Raw genomic sequence first — 22,392 nt, forward strand, 5'->3', positions numbered from 1 at the left:
GGTGATATCTCTTAATTCCTAAGCATTTGAAGTTCCAAAAATTTTTAAGTTTTAAATCAACATTCGCTTGAGGGACCTTTTCGCCTTAATGCATGAAAACCCCAAATAGTGAGAACTTGAGCCTACAATTGCATGTAAAATGCATTGATTCTTTGAAGAGTGGGCTAGTACTTACTATCTTTAGGGAGAATTTGCTTTGGTATGCCCTATCGAAATGGAAAAATTTTGGACAAGCTTTGTGAAGGAAAATAGACAAGCCTAGGCGCAACGGAATTATAAAATTTTATCTATTTCCCTTTTCCAAGATCTGTTAATTGTTATTTTATATAAAGAGGAATAGAATGAAATACCTTTATGACGATCTATCTACCGTTGCAAACGAAGTGCCCAAAACTTCAAAAGAATAGAATCTGTCAACGAATCTGCCCCCTACCCGAACAGACCTTCCAGACCACCGAATGAAAATCCCAACGGTGAAAATAAGGAAGAATATGTCTAGAAGCTCCTGTCCAAAAATCGTGACGATTCGACGGTTCAATCTCCGGGAATCCGCGAAAATGTGAACTGACCTGATGTAGGAGGAGCAAAACGAATTTCTCCTTTTTGTTTGTCTTTTCTTCTTTCATGAGAACAACAAAACAAACAATACAAAAAAGAATAACTAATCAGTAATCAACCTTAATAATAGCAATCGCAATGATTGCCTCTAACAGAAATCAATACGAGATCAAAGAGAGAGTAAGAAATAATGTAGATTAGCCGAGACGAAGACGGAACGGTTCCTCCTCCTTTCTTATTGTGTTAGGCGAAATATGTAGGCTAGGGAGTCTATTTATAGACTTCTCAAAACCCTAATCCTAGTTGTGTTAGGTAATTAATTAATTAGAATCTTATTCGGAATAGGATTACTAATTAGATAATTAAATAAACACTTTATTATTATCTAAATAATAACTAATTATATCTAGATAATATTATTAATCAAATTAATAATTTAATTATTGTTAGGGATAATTAATTAGAGTTTCAATCACATAAAAACTTCTAATTAATATTATCAGATAATACTTTAATTTAATTTATAATCATAATCTAATTATAATTATTAAATCAAATTAATATCCCTATTTAATTAATGAATTTCGGCCCATATATTGTGTCTCACTAATTTACACTTTCGTCATCTGATTCCAAGTCTCATATGCGACCCATTAGGTCCTTTATTGCCACTAGCCGTATATATCATTTGAAATTAATTCATTATGATTAATTCCAACATATATATAATGGAATACCGTCGCGAGCTGTTACTAGCAGAACCTATGATATTCCCCCAGAGCAATTAAGAAGTCAGGTTGATAACTGACGTTAACCTTTCTACATTAGGTACAGTATAATACGATCCTTCATTAACTATATCCTGTCGGTCAATTCCTTATAACCATGGAACGTGTCAAGGTTACATATAACGAAGAGTCCGGTTTTACTTGTACAGGTTGAATTCACTCTAAAAGATAAGTTAAGTGAAATGTTCATTTATACTCTTAACTCTATCACCTTGCAAGGATTTCAGTCAATTCACCACAAGCGGCCATTTGGATATATCTCCCACTTATCGGGAGTGACGAATGCTCAATCTGACATTAACTATTCTGCAATTACTTTGTGTGATACCCAACCCTGCTCTCACACACCCCAGGCTCTCACCTGTTGGATCGTGCTCGCACAGAATCAAAGTATCAGACTCCATAATCCAGAATCACTAATTAACGAATGTTTGAGTCTGAGGATTAGTTATACCTACTAATACCAATGAGATGAACAATTGACACATTAGATAAATCAATCCATTCTGTTATCTCAAGTCGGGTCCCAATCCTAATGAACTCCTTCACCGGATCCATGTAACTGTCTAGATATCTGAATATCTAAAGCTTGTGAGATCAGCTTTCTGTCTCGACAGAAAACACTATTACATGCAAGTCTCAACAGTAATATGTCAACCCCTATAACATATTACTTGACTTGGGTTTACTTTAAGTCTATTGGTCTATTATAAAGTACAGTCTCACTTCATGCTTGTATGAACACTTTATAACTACTTAAATAAACTTAGGGTTACTTTCTTTATGAAAGATTTGTGCCTTTATATATAGTTACATTTTAATGCTATATATCTGATTAAACAAATGATTAAATAAATAATTTATTCATTAATATTTATATCTGTCTATAGGACATAAACCCCAACACTTTGGATGATAAAGGCACTTAGGCACCCAACTTAACCGTTAAAGACATACCCTGTGCATTGCACCCACATATTAGGAAAAACCATTTGAGCCTGCCCTTTTTGTTCGTTAACTTAGCCTTTAAACAACCACATGACCATCACTTTGTTCTAAAAAGAACCATGAATTTGCCTCATGCAAGCTGTGTTTGTTGAAATTCTAACAGGCGGAGGAAATTCGCGCGCTCAATAAGATAAATTTACTTAATTTTGGACAATGATCAGGAGGAAAACAATAAATCATTAAAAATACCTCCTATGTCATGCCACACAATCACTGTGTATGCCCAAACTTTGGAGATTGGTTGTTTAATGGTAGGCGTAAATGAGGAAATTGGGTAAAGCATTTGAAAACAAGTTGTGCAGTAAGGTATGTTAAAGACCAAGGTAGTGTGTTAGGTGCATGAGGTCAAAATTCTTACACTTAAAAAGCCATTCACTTCCACACCCTTACCTTAACCATACATTGCAACCCCGAAAGACCTTTGGACATTGCTTGAAATTTTTTGATCCATAGAAATAGGACCAATAAGCAAATTCGCACCCTATAGGTATATTTACTGAGCTGAGGAGTGAAGTTGCATTCCCTTCCTTATGGCTAAGAAGAGCCATTCGAGAGTGAGTGAAACATCCCTTCCTTAGTGAGGCAATTCAGGTAATCAGGTTGTTCAAATGAAAGTTGAGGTAAAACGTGAAGCTTTGAGGAATTTCTTGAGAAAGGATTCATGAGTTAAATCGGGTATTGTTGTCCTATGATGAGACTCTAGCAAGTGCACTAGGTACAAGTAATAAAGTGATAAGTTAAGTATCGTCTCCACAGGGATTGAGATTCAAATGTATATCAGAAATTGTTGCTAAACAGCGTGTGTGTGTCAAACAAGTTTTCTCCTTTTTAATTTGATTGTGTGATGTTGGTTTCGTAAGATGTAAGAGGGCTGATGCAGTAAGAAATAAAACAACTTGGTAATGATTTAGGAAATAGAACAGGCTCGACACTGCCGAACAGGTTGTGCAAAGCCTTACAACATTCCAATGAACACAAGATAATGCCAATGAAGCCAAAGTATCAGTTTTGACGTGAGCTTGAGTCAACTTTCGTGTGTTCTCAAGCTCCTAAGAATTACTAGAACCTTTAGCGTCCTAAAGATACGTTCTTTCTTGCATTAAGAACAAAACTGCATTTCTGATTAAGAAAACCCTTGACACAACCGTCTAACTGGTCAGCTTCGAGGTTGGGAGATTAATAGAGATATCAGTGAAGATGTAAGCAGTGTCCTAACATCCATCTAACACATGCATAAATGCCGAGGCATGAAAGTTAAATCCTCATCAATCACAGCATTGACAAAATACTAATATTCATTGAAACGATGTAAAACTTACATTACCGGCTCGGCATGGCCTTGCCCATTCAAAATAGACTACTCACTCATTCTGAGCAGTGAGTAAATCAGAGTTCTTGAAACGTTAAAAGACTCCATTAGAGCTCTCCTTCTTTCTTTCTACAGATGGCTATGCTACTTCTAAAATTACTAAAAGTTCCGAACTCCCTATCTTTCCTTTGCTACGCCTACTTAAAGGAGAAAGACATGGGCAAAAATGGTACAACCTTCGTACCTTTCCAGAAAAATAAGTCAACTAAAAACTAAGACAAAATAACTGAAATGATTAAAGATCGTTTGACCCTTGAACACTCAAGGGGTTGATACTTCATGTCATCATGCTTCTTTCGGTGATGCTGCCTCTACACTTCTCCACCCGCTGCTCTGTCTCTGCCTCTGCCACCTCTGATCTGTCGCTGTCCGTCATTGGATAATTCGGCGTTTGACCGCTGGACATAAGAAAGGCTCCACTCCTCTTTGGCCGTAGCGAAACAAGCTGTTTCCAGCGAGTTTAGCATTTATCTTTACTTATCTGCATAAAGACACTAATCAGTCCTTATTCTTTGCAATATAGCCTAAATAACACCCAAATCCCTTAAAAATATTAAGTTAAACTTAGTCAATTTCATGCCTAACAGGTATAACCACATTTTTTTTATCTTAAACTGCAAACTTCTTACCTTATTTTCTTCGGAGCGTTTTTCTTTTGTACCTCCTAAATAATCTGTATTAATCTCTTCTCCTACTTTTTGTTTATTCATCAAACTTCTCTCTTGTATCTTTTCATTCCTAAATTCTTCAAGTTCATTGTTCTATTGTTCATTTTTGTTTACTTGAGGACAAGCAAATATTTAATTTGGGGGTATTTGTTAGGCATGAAAATGACTACAATTAAACATACTATTTCTGATGAATTAAGGGTGTTTTAGGAGTAATGTTACTTAAAAGAAGGACTTATGAGTGTTTTTATGCAGATTTGAAAAGATTAAGTCAAACAGACTGTAAGCAGCCTGTTTTGCAGAAACCATGAGGAGATGAGCAACCTTTGATCCAGCGGTCAAACGCTGAGTGTCTGATGACGGATAGCGACGTGACAAGCAGCAGGTGCGGCAGGAAAGAGCGGCTAAAGTAACAAGATGATAAGAGTGTTCGACCATTGAGTGTTCAAGGGTCAAAATATCTTAACCACACTTCTAGTAATCTAGGATCAGTTGAACAATCTATTTTGTTTTGTAATATTTTATTAAGTACTTTCGTACCGATTGCTTTTTCCTCCTATTTATAGACGTAGTGGACGGAAAGGAAATGTACCTTTTTGAGAACTGAAGATAGAAGTTTTTGGTAGAGAGAAAAGCTCTCTAAGAAGATTATGACTCCATTGATGGAGTCCTGTAGGTACAATGCAGACCGTTCACTCGGTAGTATGAGTGAGTAGTCGTTTTGAACTGGTTCGGCCGGTTAGGGCCTGTTATGTAAGTTTTCTATTTTCTTATTTATGAATGAATGTTGATACATTATGATGTGTTTGATAAAGTTTTCACTCTATTGCTATATGCATGTATGTTAGTGTTAGATGAATGATAGGGAACTGCTTTCATCTTCACGGAAATTTTTATCAAACGTCCAACCCCGAAGCAGGAATGTTAGGAGGTTGTATCAAGGGTTTTCTTTATTGAAATGCTGTTTTGATCATAATGTAAGAAAGAACCAACCTTAGGGACGTTTACGGTTGTAGTATGTCTTAGAATCTTAAGAACACATGGGAGTTGACTTAAGTGAGCATTAAAGCATAAACCTTGACTTCACTTTACGTCATTCATGAATAAATAGGATGTTTAGAGACTAAAAATAACATGTTCCGCTGTGCCTAGCCTGTTCTACCTTTTATCATTATTAAATACTCTTTTTCATAAGTTGAATAATTGACGTTGATACCATTTCACAATATTTCTCAATATAAAGAATTTCCACACCACGAACACCCTATTCTGCAAGGTTTTTCTAGTAAAACTTGGTCATCAATCCCTGTGGAGACGATACTCTATTTATCACTTTATTACTTGTATCTAGTGCACTTACTAGAGTCTGTTCAGAGGACAACAACCACCTCATCCTCATTGACCCGTTTAATCACGTCGATCAAATCTTCGCACAAGTTAGCCATACGACTAACCCACTGCAAAAACCAAACAAAAACAGTTAAGCACAATATATATGATATTAATTTTCAAACATATTTGTGAACTTATATAATAATTAAAAATAACTTACAACTTCACTATTGGAGTGAGAAAGAACCACCAGTGGACGTGGCTGATGTGAGTTCAAAAGACGTGGATGTGAAAAGCGAGTGTACCACGCCGTGTAAGCATCAGCACATGCTCCTGGAAACTCAATGTGCATGTGCCGAGAGAATGTAAGCATACACGCCTCATGGAATGATTGCCAATTATCGTCGACAACCACGTGGGGATGCTCAACCCGATACCGAGAAATCCCATGCATTTACGACTCCATCACATCGTAATATCATATCCATCCCATGTAGGCAGTCCTCGGAGTGGTAGATACCAGATTCAGATCGTAAGGCAACCACATCACCTACACACGTATAAAAGTAAATTAGTATACAAGTAAATTAGTATAGTTTAAATACAATTATGTTATAACTAAATTCAATTTTACCTCTCCTCGGGTCAATCTATCAATACGGGCGCACGATGATCTCAACCAGTCATCTGGCTTATCATGCATAATAGGAGTCCACATGCGAGCTCAAAGTACATCCGCACCAACTGGCAGTCCCTCTCACTGAACTCGAAAGCACATGAAGTACTCATATATCCATGCTTGAACAAGAGTCAGACATCTAGTCATCTACTGACTATCTCCTCTGCTAGCAATACCTAGCTGACGATATAGGTATGCTAGTGCAGTTGAGCCTCATGAGTATAAAGGCACGACCTCTAACCCGTCCTTCACCTCCAGCAATCACGAGGGTCAGATCCGATCGCCACTATTATTTATAAACAAGGCGGAACCTGACATCAACCACATCCACCCGATCGCCTTAGTCTCGGTAATCCGCTTTATCGAACACATCTTAAAACTAGCAAATACTCCACCACCTCTATAACGATGACTCAGCAGCTCCTCCCTACTGACCCTCAACAGCTCCATATATGTTGTCTAAAGCTTATACGATCCCTCATCAGAATTCACCAACTGCCCCTCCACTAGAATGCGTAGAATATGCCACACATCATGCATCATGATGGTCATTTCACCAAAGGGCATGTGAAATGAGGAAGTGTCTGGCTTCCACCGCTCTACAAAAGCGTATATGAGGGGCATATCGATGTGGGAGAACATTGTTGATGGGAGGTGTGATAATCCAGATGCGTCTATCATCTACTGGACCTTTTAGGTCGACTGCTTGTACCATCTAGCCAATTTTTTTACAATCGGCCGATCTAATATGGCACATGAGGAGGCTCCCCATCTGCCCTCTCCATATCACAGCGACAACGTGCCCATTAAAGCTGGGAAACACGCTACCATCTATCGGACCGTCGGGCACCTGCTTTGTAATGAGCCATGCATCGTCCTCAGCATCCCTAGAGTGTTTGTTTCTCCCTGAAATTATATTACACATATAACATATAAATGATTGCAATGTTATAATAAAACAACTAAGGTAAACTAATAACAAAATAAAATAAAAATGTAAATTATTTACCAACTGACGACTCTCTAATAACAAAACGGTCGCCTTTCCCCTTCGTCATCTGACAAAGTGGGATCTTATCCATTTCCTCATGACCCGAGTCATGCATATTGGTCTCATCCATGTCCATGTGAATGCTGACATCATCCATATGCTCCTCACGAGCTATGTGCTCCTCCTCAGCGGCTCTAATATGTTGTCTCGGCTGCTTAGTAAGCCTCTGCTACCTCTGTGCTCTCTTTTCCTTCGAACAGAGGCAGTGATACCACGCCTAGTCATATACCGCTATCCGGAACTCCCGCCTATCTTTAAACTATGAAAATGACAAACCAATCGAATAACGTTAGTTGTTATTTACTCTCATTGAAATCCATTCCTAAACCCTAAGCAATTCGGTTATTATTTACTATAATCCGATTATTATTTACTCTAATTGAGTTGCGTTCTTATTTACTATCAATTTCACTACTTACATCAAATAATTTCACACTAATATTATATTTCTACACACTAATTGATGCAAATTAATGAAAAATAACTACAAATTTAATGCAAAAACAACAATCAGACGCTTCCCAAACTCGGTAGAGGCGTATTTTCAATTTCGGCCACCCTAAAGGGGATCGGATAGAAAATATGCTTCCCCATTGGGGAGGCGTTTTGCTGACCACCTGCCCTAACCGCATGCCTTATTGGCAAACAATTTTAACTTCCGTCTCCCATTCGAGAGATGTTATTTTGTGTTTTGGAAGCAAAAATTTGAAAAAAAGTACCATGCCAGTAATCAGTCAGTTTCCTTTGTCCGACCTCATTTTCTGACATGATTTTCGTCCCGAAATGTAATTTTGAGAGAGATTACAGAGTTGAGAGATTACGAAAGAGAGAATGAGATGTTTTGAGAAATTTATATAAAAGGGCAAAATTGTCCAATAGAGGGTGGTAACTATTAATTTCGGGGCGGTAAATAACAACACCCAATATTAATTATATTAGCTATTATATAATATCATGTTACTCTTTCAATTTACAAGTTAATTTATGTATGTGCTTGTTTTTAAAAATTTAGTACGTGTTCCAAGTATTTTTCAAATTAATTTTAATGTTTGAAAACTTAAGGGCATGTTTGGTTCAGTTGTTAGCTAATAGCTGTTGCGGTTGATGTTAGCTGTTTGCAGTTGCAGTAAGCTGTTAGCTGTTTATTATTAGCGGTTTAATTACTAGTGTTTGGTAAAATTATATTGAACAGTTGCTGTTCGGATTTAAAATGTCTAAAATGGACATGTTTTAAATTAATCAATAATGAAATTATAAAAGGGAAAATGTGAAAAAAACCCATAAAATTGCTTTTGGCTGCCAAGATTAGGGGTATAATTGCATAATTTTAGATGTTAAGGGTAAGATTGCTCATAGCTACAAATGTAGGAGTATTTTTTGCACCTTATCCTATTATAAAATAAAAAATGTGTTACGCAAATTAATAAAAATAATCTATATAAAAAATAAAAAATTTATTGAACGCAATAAAACTTTGTTCTTCCGGTAATTATGTTGTAGAAATATAAATAATGTTAAAGAATAAACATGTTTTGTGGAAATAAAAAGGATAATTTTGTCAATAACATATAACTATAAACACTGTTTATGAAAAGCTCCAAATAGGAGCTTTTCGTGAAACGCTCCAAAACGCTGCAGTTTCCAGAGAAAATGCTAAACGCTGCGGTTATATAAACCTAACCAAACGCTATATTTCCTGCGGTTTGGGGTGAAACGCTAAACGCTCCTCCGAAAAGCTGAAACAAACACCCTCTAAGTTTGTTCATATATTATTGTTAAATCTATTTAAATTTGAATAAAGATAATATAATAAAGTGTATTAATTTATCTCGATTCCTATCATACTTACTAAACATGGAATTATTATTTTATTTTTATCCTTATCCCAACCTTTTATCATTATCCCATTACTTTCAAATACCAAACGTGGAATGAAATAATACGTAATATTAATTTGTAAGCATATGGAAAAAAAAAAAATTGTTTGCTTCTCCTATCCTTTATAAAGTCAACCGACAAATATTATAAGCCATGCTATCCTGAATCCTCCTCACTTGCCTTTTCTTTTTCTTAACATCGTCTCAAAGACAATAACTATAGAGAAGATAAAATTGGTTAAAAAAAAAAAAGATAAAATAGATTTGGTCAAAAAAAAATAAAATAAAAAAGAAGATAAAATAGATAATCACATAAAAAAATATTTTTAATTTACTAAGAATTTATAAATAGGGTAAAAAAAAGAAAAGGGAAAGAATTCTAAGAGAAAAAGACAAAAGAGACAGCTCATTAAAGAAGCTAAACATAGATACGTGTCAGGAGGAAACGAATCTCTAGAATCCAAAAACCATCAACAACCAGATCATCTCCGTACACTTCAACGGTCCAGATTTCTCCTCACCTTTCTCCACCTCATATAATTTACGCTTTGTTTCCTTCCAGTCCTAACTAAACAACAAATCTTCCATTTTTCTATTCAAAGTTCATATAAAAAAAAAAAAACACGAAGCAGCAAAATCTCGAAAGAAACCTTAATTGTAATCAAGTTAGGGTTTTTCTTAATCGAGGACACTGCTTCTTTTTTCTTCTAGAATTTCCCAGTGGTGATTTCGTTTCTTACGCGTTTGGATCTGATCTGGGATTGTGTTCGTTTCATGACTAGCCTTCGGCCAGGAAGTGGTTGATTCTGTGGAGTTTGATTGTTTTACGAGATCAAGATGATTTCGTTGCAGAACGGACCACGGGGTCAGCTCGGAATCGGTAGGGAGGATGCTGGCTTTCAGGTGAAGCTTGAGCCTTCGTCGTCTTCGTTGAGTCTCGTGTCATTTAAGGGCCATGATTCTCATCAAGAAGGTAAGTTTGAAGCCGATCATCTTTATTTATTTAATTATCTGATGCGTATCATGGTGTTCTCATTTTAAGGTTATTGTTTTACTAGATTTAGGAATATTGAGGATTGTTTTTTTTTTTTTTTTTTTTTTTTTCTAGTTGGGCTTACTCTTTTTTTTTTCCTGAAAAAAATAAATTACCTGCCCGTTGTTTGGTTTGATTTAAATAGTCCAAACTTCGGGGTTTAGATCCTTTTTCTTCTTCCCAGACTTTCGAAGTGTTGGTTGGTTGGTTTAGGTACCAGTCTGAAAATACAATCATGTGTAGAGTAAAATTTTGGATCGTGATTGTTTTCTTCCCCAATTACGTTAGAACTTTTGGGCTTCAGGTTGGTGGCGTAAGGAATCTCTCTCTCTCCCCCAGGGTAATTTGGGGCGGAGGTAGCTCAAGTGCTGATGTGTATGCAGCTGACGTTATACATTTGGTTATGGAAATGAAACTTTGGCTCGATGTCAATGAGTAGTCTTAATTGAAGTTATAAACTTTTATTTCACTAACATGTGTTCTCAACATCTTTGTGGTGATTTCTTTTTCCCAATGAGTTGAGCCTTTGAATTTGGACTTCTAAACTGCATTTTTTTAATATAATAAAATAGCTCTACAATCCTTACTATCTTTTTATGTTGATAAAGTATGATATCTCTAATTTACTTGATTGGAGGAAATGCATGATGCAAATTATAATTGCACTTGGTCTGGATTGTTTCTCATTTGGGTGCTACGAGAATAGTGGATCTATGTTGCATGGAAACTGAAATGGAAATGGATACTGGGAAACGTAATTTCTGAAAAACATAGGAAACGGAAACGTGGGGGAAACGTGTAAATATTAAGAATATAGGGACATATTTATAAATATTAAAATATAATAATACATTGAAAAAAACAAGACTGAAGAACAAGAGGAAGAAAGTCCAAGATCAACCGAGATTCAAGAGACAAAGATTATAGGAGAAAGAAATATGGGCAAGTTCTGTAAATTGAAGGATACAAGGAAGTAATTATCTCTTAAATAGGAAGTTTCAATTTCCTAATCTTAGATTGAATAGGAATTGCAAAATAGAAAGTTTGAATTTCCATAATTTTAATTGAAATAGGTAGGAAAACCGTTTAAAATTTGAGACGCCTTTTATATTTTGGGTAGTTACGGAAACGTGCCCGAAAAATTTTGTATAAGTTTCCTGAGAGTTGTGGGAAACGCATGTCATGAAGAGTTTCCGTGCTTCATAGTAGTGGATATATTTTACTGATGTTGTCCATTTTTGATCGGATGAAAAAAACTATTATTTACTGTTTCATACTAGACAGGCTGGACTATGCAATAATAAAAAATGGTGTATATTTATCAATTAAAAGAATCACGGAATGATGTGATTCAATCTTATAATGCAGTTGATGAAGACATGCATTTGGCCCTGTCTCATCAGATGTACAAGGCTGGGAATTATAAACAAGCACTAGAACATAGCAATGCTGTTTATGACAGGAGTCCATTGCGTACTGATAACCTTCTTCTGCTGGGTGCTATTTATTACCAGGTTTTCTTTAGTTGTCTCAAAAACTTGATACTTCTACTGTATAGTAATTCGTAATATTTTCACTTCAGATACTTGTCCCATTTTAATTGTTTGAATAACTTGAAATATTCTAATTTGATTTTTTTTTTTCTTTTTTTTTTTGTGTGCCTTTGTAGTTGCATGATTATGATATGTGCATTGCAAAAAATGAAGAAGCTCTACGGTTTGAGCCACATTTTGCTGAGTGTTATGGAAATATGGCAAATGCTTGGAAGGTATTACTATCTATAACAATGCCTTTGAGCCTTGATTAAGTGATTTTTTAACTTTTCACCTTAGTGAAACTGTTAAATGCTATTGGTACTGACTGTTTATTTATTTCATTTAATGCAGGAAAAGGGTGATATTGATCTTGCAATTCGTTACTATTTGATTGCGATTGAGGTATGTATGCAGATGTGCGTCTTATGTTATTAGGAAGTGTCTTCCCTAAGCCTCCAGAGAAGTTTATCCTCTTCCTTGTCAACCATAATTCTGATGTATGCAGAGGAGATTCGTTGTCAACGGACCTTGTTTTTATCATGATAAGCTGGTGTTAGTTCCTTCATGTTGATATGCTATCTATATTTTATTGGCCATAGAACTATAGAAGCCCAACTGGCAAATACACTGTTGATTATGTGATGTTCTTTGTTAACCCAATGGTATTTTAGGTTCCCTATGTGCCAGAAACATTAATTGTAGAAAACTATTGCAGTAGTTGCCTAAGATTAAGAAAGGAGAACTGTGGACCTCATCAAATAAATATTAAGAAACATATTGAATATAATTCCTGCTAAATGAGAGCTTCCCCTTTTATTTTGGATGGGGTTTATTTGTGAGAAGAGAGCAGTAGAAGAAAGTTACTAGAAGCACCTTATTGTAACCTGTGATTTATTGTTAATATTGGATAAGCAACAACTTTGTTTGCAGAGCCATTTCTTTTAGAGCACACACTACCGAGCCACAACTTTTGGGGCCAATTGCTAAACATAGGTTTATAATTTTAGCCCTACAGATTCAGACATTGGAAGTGTAGATTTAATGATATTACCATCAAGTTTCCTCAGATAAATCATGTTGTATAATAGATAAGCAATTTATGTTAATTGTTATTCTCTGTTGCTGTAATTGCACTTCTAACCCTTCTCTGAGATGTTACAAACTTTCTTTACTGATAATTGCAGCTTCGACCTAACTTCGCTGATGCTTGGTCAAATCTGGCTAGTGCCTACATGCGAAAAGGAAGGCTTAATGAGGCAGCTCAATGCTGTAGACAAGCACTGGCACTGAATCCTCTATTGGTATTTTTGCTTTATCTTGCTCATTTATTGATTATTGAGTTTTCGATCACTTAAATTGATCCAAGCTAAAAAAGTAAAAAGAACAAATATATCTTTTTCTTTTCAAGGTTTGAATGAAATTAGTTAGTGATGGCTTATGACAATGCATGTAGGTTGATGCTCATAGCAATCTTGGGAACCTAATGAAGGCACAAGGGATGGTGCAAGATGTAAGTACCAATAAATGAATGCCATGTCTATTTAGCGAATGCGAATACTATGTAGAGTTCATTATGGTGCTGATTGGTTTTCAGCTACCTTGCCCCATGCAAATTGGTAGGCTTAGGATACTGGCGGATCACTTCCCTTCCAATCATGGTTGAAGGAGTGGTCCATAAGAATATCTGGCTCTGCAGTTAGAGTTTATCTACTACTAGATTCACCTGGCCCAGACCTTCTCCTTTCTGAACAATGGAAGGAAGACATTCTTTCGATATATATAGAGTTTTGTAGTGTGCGTCTCTCCTTTTCCAGTGAAGTTACTGATTTACATAATTCATGTGTGGAACTGTGTCTAAAATCACAGTTCGATACAGATATCAAGTTGTTATCTACAGGCCAGGGCTCAGATGATGGTTGGTCTTGTTGTAACTTCCATGTGCAACCTCCAAATTGTCAGAACTAACCTTTTGTGCAGGCATACAGTTGTTACCTTGAGGCTTTACGCATACAACCCACATTTGCTATTGCATGGTCAAATCTTGCTGGTCTCTTTTTGGAGTCTGGTGATCTTAATAGAGCTCTTCAGTATTATAAGGTATGCTTAATTTGATTGTGTTATTGTTTTTCTGTGCCCTTATTTTTTCTGTCCCAGCCATGTTAAAAATAAGTTTCAATCATATTTAGCTGTCCAATTCCATCATTTTTATGATTTAATATATGCTGCAACTTTGTCTTCGATAAAGTGCTATTCTTTCATGACCCGGTATCAAATCTGATATTCATTAACGTCCTAGAGATTGCTCACAATTTAACTCTTAAGAGAAAGGACACCGATCGGTATGCTTTCATCTGGATTTTTTTAGTTCAGCATGTTATTATTTTCTTGTTCTGTTACAGGAGGTTTCGTGGAAGGAAGTTTTCATAGTCATAATTTGTTATTGCTTGCACTTTCCAATGAATTTGTTGTGAATATTTCTGAACTTCGTTTCATCATGGAACTTCCAGGAAGCTGTAAAACTCAAGCCTACATTTCCTGATGCCTACCTAAACCTTGGAAATGTTTATAGGGTAAGCTGTCACAGCTTTGGTCCATCTGGTAGTATAGCGGCATCTTGTTGTATTATAGAAAAATGAGATTGTTCCTTTTCCTGTTTCCCAGGCTCTGGGAATGCCTCAAGAGGCTATTATGTGTTATCAGAGAGCTGTTCAGACACGGCCAAACTATGCAGTAGCTTTCGGTAAGTTTCTAGCGGTGCTTAACCGCGTTTGTATTCTAAGATGTACAACATTTTTCTTAGTTATGTTGAACCAAACTAATTGCTGTTTGTAAAGTTTCTTATATTCACTTTAACATACTCTTGCTTATGTACTCTGTATACATGATATGGATAGTATTGCAGACACATACTATTTACTATGGTTTAACCTCACTTGTAGGTGTCATCATCGCACTAAACAGATTAATATGGATAGTAATACTATTTAGTAGGGTGTAACTGAAGGAAAATAGGCAAACGTTTGACAGCGGAAATATAAAAATTTTAATCTATTTCCTTTAAACCAAGATTCGTTAATCTTTATTTCATATAAAGAGGGATAGAAGGAAATACCTTTCTGAAGAACTATCTACTGTTAGTAGCGAAGTGCCCTCAACTCTAGATCCGAGTTCACGAGCACAAGACAAAAACACAAGATCAAATCAATTAGAATTCAACCAATGAATAGCAACCAAAATAGATTGCCTCTAATTAATCAACACAAGATCAAGGATAAAGTGAAAGAGATAGAATCAATTGAATGGAAGCAAGCGGTGGAAATCTCGTCCTCAACAGTGGGGGTCGAAATTTCTCTCTCCTCGGAAGGACTAGGGTTGGCTGAAATTCTCAGTAGCAGGGGGTATATATAGCCTCTCGTATCTACCCTAGTTAGATAGAATTAGGTTATTGCATAAGAGTTATATTCGGAATAATACTCTTATTATTATTATCTATGTAAATAGAAAGATAATAATAACTTATTAATAGGATAATTATTAGAAGCAATTTAATCTCAATAAACCTCCTAACTTATTTATCCTATAATTAATTTAATTCATAATTATAATCTAATTATAATTGTTTCATAATTATAATCTAATTATAATTGTCTGAAATTAAATTAATTCCTTATGTGTCCCTACACATGAAAATCGCCCCCCTCTATAATTGGGCCTTAGTGGACTCAGTTGGGCTTCCGTCAATTAATTAACATCTGTTTTTCTTTTGGGTTCCAAGTCTTATGTGTGACCCATTAGGTTCTTATTGCTTCTAGCCGTATACAACCATTAAATTAATTTCTCAAAATTACATTCAATCTTTGTATAACGGAATGAGTACGCGAACTGTGATTGGCAGATCCGAAACATTCCTCCAGAGCTATAAGAAGACAGGTTGATTCCGTCGTTGACCTTTCCGTATTAGTTAAAGTATAATTCGATCCTTTATCAACTACATCCTTGAACAGAATCTTATGACTATGGATTATGTCAAGTCACATATAGCGAGACGTTCGTTTTACTTGTACAGGCCGAGTTAACTCCAATTAGATAGGTTAAGTGAAATCTCCATTTCAAGTCTCAATCTATCACCTTGCAAGGATTTAGAGTCAATCTTCCACGAGCGATCCTTGGATGTATCTCCCATTTATCAGGAGTGACAAATGCTCAATCCAATGTTAACTATCCTGCAATTACTTCCTGTGATACCCAACGTCTGCCGTACACACCCCAGAGTCATCCCTGTTATGGATCGTGTTACAATAGGATCAAAGCATCACATTCCATAATCTAGAATCACTAATTAACATTCTTTTGAGTCTTAGGTTTACTTATACCTATTAATACCAATGAGATGAACAGGTGACAAGGATAAATCTACCCATCCTGTTATCTCAAGTCGGGCCCCCAATCCTAATGAACCCTTTCACTGGATTCATGTAACTGTCGATATCTACATATCTGAAGCTTGTGAGATCAGCTCTCTGTCTCGACAGAAAACATTGTTACATGCACGTCTTAACAGTGTTATGTCAATCCCTATTCAAAACATATCACTTGACTTGGGGTGGTTTTAAGTTTATTAGTTTATTATAATGTTTTGTCTCACTTCATGCTTGTATGAACACTTTATAATCACTTTAAATAAACTTATCTTTAAAAGTGGTTGCCTTTATACAGTTATGAAATCATATCTGATTAAAACAAATGTCATTTACAGTAGGTTTATATCCTTGAACAATTGTCTATAGGACACTAAACTCCAACAGTAACTTCACTTGTAGGTGTCATCATCACAATAAATATATAACATGGTTAGTATTGCCGACACATACTCCCTCCATTCTCAAATAAGTGTCGTTTTAGAATTTTCACACAAATTAAGAAACACAATTAATGTACACTTAAATTAATAAATTTACATGGATTAACTAAATAAAAATTCTCTCTCCTATAATGATTGGAGAAGAAACTTTGAAAGCTTAAAAAACACATAAATCAAGACAAAATTTAAATGCTTAGACCAAAAAACTATACTAAATTTTATTGAAAAACGAAAACGACACTTAAAAAAGAACAAAAACAATTATCTAAAACGACACTTATTTGAGAATGGAGGGAGTATTATTTACTAGGGTGTAACTTCAGTTGTAGGTGTCATCATCACAATAAAAATATTAACATGGAAAAAGGCTCATGAGCATGTTCAAGGTCTTTGATAGGCTTGGACTTGCTTCTTTGCTATTGAATTACTGAAACATCTCCTTTTATTTCTTATTTTTGGTTAAAAACGTTGTAGTTATGACTTGAAAATCTGGTTCAATGTGGTACAGGAAATTTGGCGAGTACACACTATGAACGAGGGCAACTGGATTTAGCAATTATTCATTATAAACAAGCAATTGCTTGTGATGGAAGATTTTTAGAGGCTTACAATAATTTGGTTGGTTTACATTTTCTTCACTTGGTGCTTCTGCTTCAGTGTTCTTATGGGTTAGAAGCAACTTATCTTTACTTCTTGATGTACTCTCCTACTTGATAGGGTAATGCACTAAAAGATATAGGCAGAGTGGATGAAGCAGTCCAATGTTATAATGTAAGTCCACATTTTATAATTGCTGTTATAATTATTTCTTTGTTAATATTCATGCCTGCTTATTAAATTGCATCTATAAAATTCCATACTTCACTCATCTCTTTCTCTGTCCGTATGTAGCAATGCTTGACATTACATCCGGGCCACCCACAGGCACTCACCAACCTTGGCAACATATATATGGAATGGTATATGATGTTGAATTTTTTATGTTATCATGAAGAATTGTCCATTTATTTTCAATTAGATATGATTCTGAATATTGAAACTTACATGGGATGGATTTGAATATGCAGGAACATGGCAGGTACTGCTGCCTCATATTATAAGGCTACATTGGCTGTCACAACTGGACTATCTGCTCCATTTAATAATCTTGCTGTTATCTATAAACAACAGGTGAGGGCATCTTTCTTCTATTTAAGTTTCTGACTAGTTCCTATATATCATGCAATTTTTTTCTCAGTATCTCAAGGCATCCTTGCTGAATTTCTTTGTGCTTGTTTTTTTCATGGCAGGGGAACTATGCAGATGCTATATCTTGTTACAATGAGGTTCTCCGCATTGATCCGCTGGCAGCCGATGGACTTGTAAACAGGGGGAACACTTACAAGGAGATTGGTAGAGTAAGCGAAGCAATTCAGGACTATATACGGGCTATCACTATTCGACCAACTATGGCTGAAGCTCATGCTAATTTGGCTTCAGCTTATAAAGACAGGTATTATGTTATTCTGGTATAGTTATCCGACTTTGTGCTATGGGGGTGATCTTAAATCTGGATTGTATGCCCCCTTTTTCTTTATGTAAGGAAGGCTAGGTATTAACTAGTAAAAAAGCTGTACCTGCTGCGATATGGAGAACTGTTCTTTTTCAGCTGTAGTATAGATTTGTATGTGTTAAATTATTAAATAGATTGTATGAAATGCAGTGGACTTGTGGAGGCTGCTGTAAAGAGCTATAGGCAGGCATTGCTTCTTCGTGCAGACTTTCCTGAAGCAACTTGCAACCTTTTGCATACATTACAGGTAATATATGCTGCATAATTCTAATTTTTGTTTTTGAATTTGAGACTAGAGTTTGTTGAAGTTGGTTTTATGAGTTCAGGAGGAATGAAGAAGTTTCATGTGGAGAAGCATTTTGTTAAACTGATGCATTTTGAGGTTTCTTTTTGCAGTGTGTGTGTAGTTGGGAGGATCGTGAGAAGATGTTCACAGAAGTTGAAGGGATTATCCGGAGGCAGATTAGTGTAAATTCTGATTTTTGCATTTTCCTTGCTTTAATTGTTAGATGTCATTGCTTATATTCTAGTTACATGCAGCTAATTTCCTCGTGTTATTTTATGATTTCAGATGTCTGTTCTTCCAAGTGTGCAGCCTTTTCATGCTATTGCATATCCCATTGATCCCATGCTAGCGCTTGAAATCAGGTTAGTTTTCATCTTGGGTTGTGATTAGTCAGTATGAGCCAAGCCTTACCATCCTCACTCTGCCTTTTTTGTCATTAAGCCGCAAGTATGCAGCTCATTGCTCCATAATTGCATCTCGTTTTGGACTTGCTCCATTCAACCATCCTGCACCAGTTCCAATTAGGCGTGATGGTGGAAGTGAGAGACTTCGGATTGGTTATGTGAGCAGTGACTTTGGCAATCATCCTTTGTCACACCTTATGGGATCTATATTTGGCATGCATAACAGAGAAAATGTCGAGGTTGGTAAATTTAGTAAATTTCTTTTGCCTCTTCTGCACATTCATTTTGCTTCCTGTGATTGGATGTTGGATCTAATTATGCATGCAGGTTTTCTGCTATGCATTGAGTCAAAATGATGGTACTGAATGGAGACAGCGAATTCAATCTGAAGCTGAGCACTTTGTTGAAGTTTCTGCCATGTCAGCAGATATGATTGCCAAACTGATCAACGAGGATAAGATACAGATTCTCATCAATCTTAATGGTTATACTAAGGTGCATATACTTGAACTTCCCCTATCTCAGGCATTTTACAGTTTTTGATGTTTTACATTGTTTGTCTATTATTATATTTATTTGTCAAGTGGGTAGTTGGGTATGTCCAATCTTCCTAACAGTATCCTGATCTTGCAGGGTGCCAGAAATGAAATATTTGCAATGCAGCCAGCACCCATACAGGTGTCATACATGGGATTTCCTGGAACCACAGGGGCAACATACATAGACTACTTGGTCACTGATGAGGTGGCCAATTGATGTGGAACTTATATTGAACTTATTTCACTATTGTTCGTGTGTCTTTGTTTCTGATACATGTGCTCTTTGCTTTCAGTTCGTGTCGCCAACACGTTATGCACATATTTATTCTGAAAAGCTTGTGCACATGCCTCATTGCTACTTTGTCAATGACTATAAGCAGGTTAGTTGTGGTAAAATTGTGAAAGGAGATTAATTTCTATTTCTTGTGGGTTTTGAATTATTCTTCTATAACTCTTCTGATGTTTGTATCTGCAACTGTTATTGTTTGTTAGAAAAATCTGGATGTCTTGGATCCGCACTGCCAACATAAGCGATCAGATTATGGTCTTCCAGAAGATAGATTTATATTTGCATGCTTTAACCAGTTGTACAAGATGGATCCTGAAATCTTTAATACATGGTACCGTAAAGAATAAAGGTGGTCCTACATTAATGTTGTGTGTGTGACGTGATTTCTTCAGGTATCTGACTGTGCTATCTCTATCTGGATGTTGTAGGTGCAACATTCTCAAACGTGTACCCAACAGTGCACTTTGGCTCCTTAAGTTCCCAGCTGCAGGGGAAATGAGACTCCGCGCATGTACGCGAATATTAGTTTCTATCAATATTGTAGAATTTACATCTTATGAAGAAATTCTTGATGTTAACTATAACAATGTTAACTGAAAAAGATGCAGTCTTTTATTTATTTATAAAAGGACCCTTTTGAGTGTGCTTTGCAGCCTGGTATCAACTCTGCATTTGCATATTTTTTTTTTCAGATGCTGTTGCACAAGGGGTGCAGCCAGAGCAAATTATTTTCACTGATGTTGCCATGAAACAAGAGCATATCAGACGTAGTGCTTTGGCAGATCTATTCCTTGACACGTAAATATTCTTTTTTTCATAATCAACTAGTGTTTGGTTTTCATTCAGAATTCAGTTGATATTGCTTTAAGTACTGATAGTTGGATTTTTCTCTTATAGGCCATTATGTAATGCGCATACTACTGGGACAGATATTCTATGGGCAGGTTTACCAATGATAACACTGCCCCTCGAGAAAATGGCTACAAGAGTTGCTGGATCCCTGTCTCTTGCCACCGGGCTTGGGGATGAGATGATTGTTAATAGGTAAGTGTTTCTCTATGCATATTGAGGGGATGCTGGCTGGTTTAACTAGTGCAAATATTGGGGTACTTGCACTTTTTGTTGAGTCAACTGCTGTAAGAGTATTTAATACATGGAATGGAACAAAAATAAGTTCATATGTAGACAGTACACAATTTACATGCTCAAACATTCACCCTCAGCTCAAACGAGACCTTCTATGCAGTGAAATAACTTTCTCTTGAACTCTGTTTAAATTTTATAAGAATATTATTATTGAGTTGTTTATTCTGCTTTGTGCTAGTATGAGGGAATACGAGGAGAAAGCAGTGTCTCTGGCATTGAATCGGCCAAAACTCCAGGCGCTCACAGATAAACTGAAGGCAGTCCGTATGACTTGCCCTCTATTTGACACCACTCGTTGGGTAAACTCATTTAAGCATTACAGTATGAGTTCATGTATGCCTTGCCTAATGAAATGCTTGTGTTGGACTTAGTTTTTTATGGCGATGCATACGTGCAGGTTCAAAATCTGGAGCGAGCGTATTTCAAAATGTGGAATATCCATTGCTCAGGCAAGCAGCCTGGCCACTTTAAGGTGACTGAGGATGATTTGGAATTCCCGTATGATAGGTAATAGAAGGGTGAGTAAGACGGCATTGTAGATAGGAGCAAGAGAGAACAATAGAAGAAGTATTTAGGGTTTAAAAAATGTTAGTGATAAAATTACTCAGATAATGCGATTGTGATGTCTTGGTCTATCATAATGTTAATACATCTGTCTCTTTAACTAACCATTATCTGGTTGGAGAATGAAATCAAAATGATTTTAATCTTACTTTTCCTTGTGATTCGATTTAAAGAGACAGTAGCTGTCTAATTATCCGACTCAGATTAGCAGTACTAATGCAAGACAGCAAGAGTAAAGATTAACACGTTTTCTTTGTTAGGGTTAGAGTTGTCATAAAGATTAACACGTTTTCTTTGTTAGGGTTAGTGTCATATAGAGCTAGAGGTGGCAATTATCGGGTTAGTGTCAAAATGAGTCAACCCTAATCCAACTCAAGAACTTTCGTGTTATGATCGTGTTAACTTAATCGGGTTACTGTCGATTTGGTGTCGTGTTTCTGGGTCACATTTTTATTATATACATGGATTAATGGTGACTTTTAAAAACATAGGAGGATATGGTATGCTAACCATAAAAAATTCTTCTAAAAGCATTTCCAACAATCACCTTAAGAGGTTATTTTTACTTTGTCAAAACAGTAAGTTAAAATTTGAAGAGAGTTAAAAAAATCAGATCCAATATTGGCTTCCCACTCTTAAATCACTATTTAGATTATATTTAGAGTGTATTAGGGGTCTTTTTCAGATTCTCTAACATGTTGAGAGGTCATGTAATTTGTTTATAGCAACATAGGAGGTTGAGTTTTATTTGCAAGTAATAATTGTGATTTTATTGTCTTGCAAAAAATGACAGAATACATAGAGGTATTAAAATAGGTCTATGGTTTTTGAAAAGTATCAATTTAAGCAATTA

At 35.9% G+C, this 22,392-nt stretch overlaps 1 protein-coding gene across 2 annotated transcripts; it reads left to right on the top strand.

The window, feature by feature from the left end:
* Positions 1–9,889: 9,889 nt before the first annotated feature.
* LOC136206637 (probable UDP-N-acetylglucosamine--peptide N-acetylglucosaminyltransferase SEC) lies at positions 9,890–21,687 on the top strand. 2 transcript variants are annotated; one of them, XM_065997780.1, is made up of 27 exons: positions 9,891–10,303; positions 11,732–11,877; positions 12,033–12,131; positions 12,250–12,300; positions 13,083–13,199; positions 13,352–13,408; positions 13,876–13,995; positions 14,406–14,468; positions 14,560–14,638; positions 17,268–17,377; positions 17,477–17,530; positions 17,651–17,718; positions 17,827–17,929; positions 18,049–18,251; positions 18,462–18,558; positions 18,708–18,779; positions 18,883–18,959; positions 19,039–19,240; positions 19,329–19,496; positions 19,635–19,745; positions 19,834–19,920; positions 20,033–20,160; positions 20,258–20,340; positions 20,522–20,627; positions 20,727–20,873; positions 21,154–21,274; positions 21,373–21,687. In XM_065997780.1, exons 1-27 carry the CDS (start codon positions 10,168–10,170, stop codon positions 21,484–21,486), a joined length of 2,919 nt encoding a protein of 972 aa, XP_065853852.1. In that variant the 5' UTR covers positions 9,891–10,167; the 3' UTR covers positions 21,487–21,687. The 2 variants fall into 2 exon arrangements, 1 of the variants encoding a protein (XP_065853852.1); XR_010676353.1 differs by lacking the exons at positions 20,727–20,873; positions 21,154–21,274; positions 21,373–21,687 and having other exon boundaries at positions 9,890–10,303; positions 20,033–20,178; positions 20,522–20,537.
* The last annotated feature ends 705 nt before the right edge of the window (positions 21,688–22,392 follow it).

The sequence above is a fragment of the Euphorbia lathyris genome, chromosome 9 (genome assembly GCF_963576675.1).
Source record: "Euphorbia lathyris chromosome 9, ddEupLath1.1, whole genome shotgun sequence".
In the NCBI taxonomy this organism is placed as follows: domain Eukaryota; kingdom Viridiplantae; phylum Streptophyta; class Magnoliopsida; order Malpighiales; family Euphorbiaceae; genus Euphorbia; species Euphorbia lathyris.